General features: G+C 47.6%; 1 protein-coding gene across 1 annotated transcript in view; it reads left to right on the top strand.

Moving 5' to 3' along the window:
• The window catches only part of LOC116836623 (DGAT1/2-independent enzyme synthesizing storage lipids-like), a 55,200-nt gene that overhangs the window by 44,569 nt on the left and 8,327 nt on the right, over positions 1 to 2,304 (top strand). The window contains exon 6 of the mRNA XM_075063402.1: positions 2,133 to 2,187. Coding sequence (XP_074919503.1) covers positions 2,133 to 2,187 — 55 coding nt within the window. The remainder of the gene's footprint in view (positions 1 to 2,132; positions 2,188 to 2,304) is intronic.

The following is a 2,304-nucleotide window of genomic DNA, read 5'->3' as shown; positions in this document are numbered from 1 at the left end:
TAATACCCTGGAGGCCAATAACAGCGCTTTTGGTGGCCACACTTGATGAGCAGCGCTGCATCACCAGTGCTGGAATCGCTACACCCCAAGCAGACCAGGTGTACAGCCAGCGCTGCAGCCAGGGAGTTGCAGCCCTGGCTGTGCTTTGCAAGTGTGGACACAGAGTGAGTTGCAGCGCTGTAACCCCATCACCAGCGCTGCAACTCTCCAGTGTAGCCAAGCCCTAAGTAATGAGGTTAGTTGCCACAGGGATAGTATTTGGATCATCGCAGAAGGGAAGGTGGTCCATAAAACAAATTCTCTATTAAGATGTCACTTACCTTATGAGTAACTTTGGGGACTCAAGTCTTTTGCCATATTTATGGGGGGAAAGTTGTTGTGTGGCACAGAGGATCTTGATTTAAGGTATCTTGAATATGTCTCATTTTATTTTGATCTAAGTGAAAATATTTTTCTTCGGTTCTGTGATGGAACAGCTTCCCATCCCAGTCAGCAAGGGGTTAACAATCAGGTCCAACCCAGTGCACCTGTGAGATCTGCATCACCTGGAGAAGGGCAGCTCCTTAAAAAGAAGGACCCTGTAACTTTAAGTCTTTAAATCATGATTTGATGACTTCAGTAACTCAGCTAGAGTTTGTGGGTCTATTACAGGAGTGGGTTGGTGAGGTTCTGTGGCCTGCAGTGTGCAGGCGGCCAGACTAGGTGATCATGATTATCTCCTCTGACCTTAAACTCTGTGAATCTATGAGCCAATCTCAGTGAGAGGCAGCATTCAGAGGTTCACAGAGCTAGATCACAGAGCTCCGTGACTCTACACAATACTGGAATTGTTGGCTAGGAAAGCTGGTGAAGATCCTCTGCCTATGGATAAGTAGAGGGACCTTCTTTACTTTGTTTTCATAGAACCCAAGAAGCTCAGTCTGGGTCCAATAGCCTGACAAGGGACTAGAGAACCCAGCCCTAGCTCAGGAGTTGTTGACCTGTTTGCTTCACAAGAAGAGGGAGGTCAACCCTCTCTGTTTTCGGGCTGTAAAACTGTTCAACCTTACCTTTTTCACTTGGACTACTGTTAACCCCAAAATGGGGGGCAGGGAACTGTCTCCCTGATACTTGTAGCCAGAGAAACACAGCACATCTTCAGATCTATAGTAATCTGCTGGAAGAGAAAACCTCTGGGGACAAAGGAAGCACCTGAAGCTCCCCAAGTAGCTGCTGTGTAGCAGAACATGGGCAGTTGCTTTCTGACCCTGATATAATGATAAATTAGAAGAAACTGATAAAGCCCCAGACGCATGAGTAACAGTTAACCCAAGTAGTATGGATCCAGAACAATGGTGCAAGTGACTGATGAAGAGCGGCAACAGTGGGCAACCCAGCAAGAGCAGTTTCAGCAAAAATTTTTGCAACAATGGGACACACAGCAACAGCTACAGGGGGTCTACAGCAACAGCTATTGCACAGAATGGCAACACAACAGAAAGAATTACAACAGAACCTTGACCTGCTGATGAATCTACAGCCTCTTGGGGTAACTAGTGGTCTGGTACAGGAGCTGTGAGCCTAGGGCCTCTGCCCACACCTGTATCTGTAAAGCTGGCTAAAGTGGGGCCTGACAACAACTCTGAAGCCTTCCTGACTACTTTTGAACAGGTGGCAGAGGCCTTCAGTGGTTTCAGATGTTGGCCCCTGACCAGCCTGGCCCAGTCTGGGCAGGCTACTGAGGGCTTGACCCTGTGTCTACAATGAATTACAAACTGTTTAAAGCAGCCATCCTGAATTATCTTGACATCAGTGAGGAGACATGCTGCCACTGCTTCTGAATGGAGACATATCCCCAGGGAGCCTGACCATGGGTGGTGATCCAAAGACAAAAGGAATATTGATGGTTATACCCACGGCAGAAGATGGGAACCCAGCTGGCCAAGTTAATATTGACAAAGCAGTTCATACAAATACACTTCTACCCCGATTTAACGCTGTCCTCGGGAGCCAAAAAATCTTACCGTGTTATAGGTGAAACCGTGTTATATCGAACTTGCTTTGATCCGCCAGAGTGCACAGCCCTGCCCCCCAGAGTGTTGCTTTACCACGTTATATGTGAATTTGTGTTATATCGGGTTGTGTTATATCAGGGTAGAGGTATACTTCCTTCTGGAGACGCACGTGGGTTCTGAGGCACCACCCAAGGTGATGGTGCAGCTGAGGGAGAACTTTATGGCTGAAGAGGAGCCCCCAGAGAAGGAGAAAGGAGACAACTTGTGGCTAAAAAGCTGACCCTACGTAAACCTCTGCCACTCAAAATGA

This window comes from Chelonoidis abingdonii, chromosome 2 (assembly GCF_003597395.2).
Source record: "Chelonoidis abingdonii isolate Lonesome George chromosome 2, CheloAbing_2.0, whole genome shotgun sequence".
NCBI classification, from domain to species: domain Eukaryota; kingdom Metazoa; phylum Chordata; order Testudines; family Testudinidae; genus Chelonoidis; species Chelonoidis abingdonii.
Note: the sequence above shows the minus strand (reverse complement) of the source record. Positions and strands in the feature narration are given on the sequence as shown.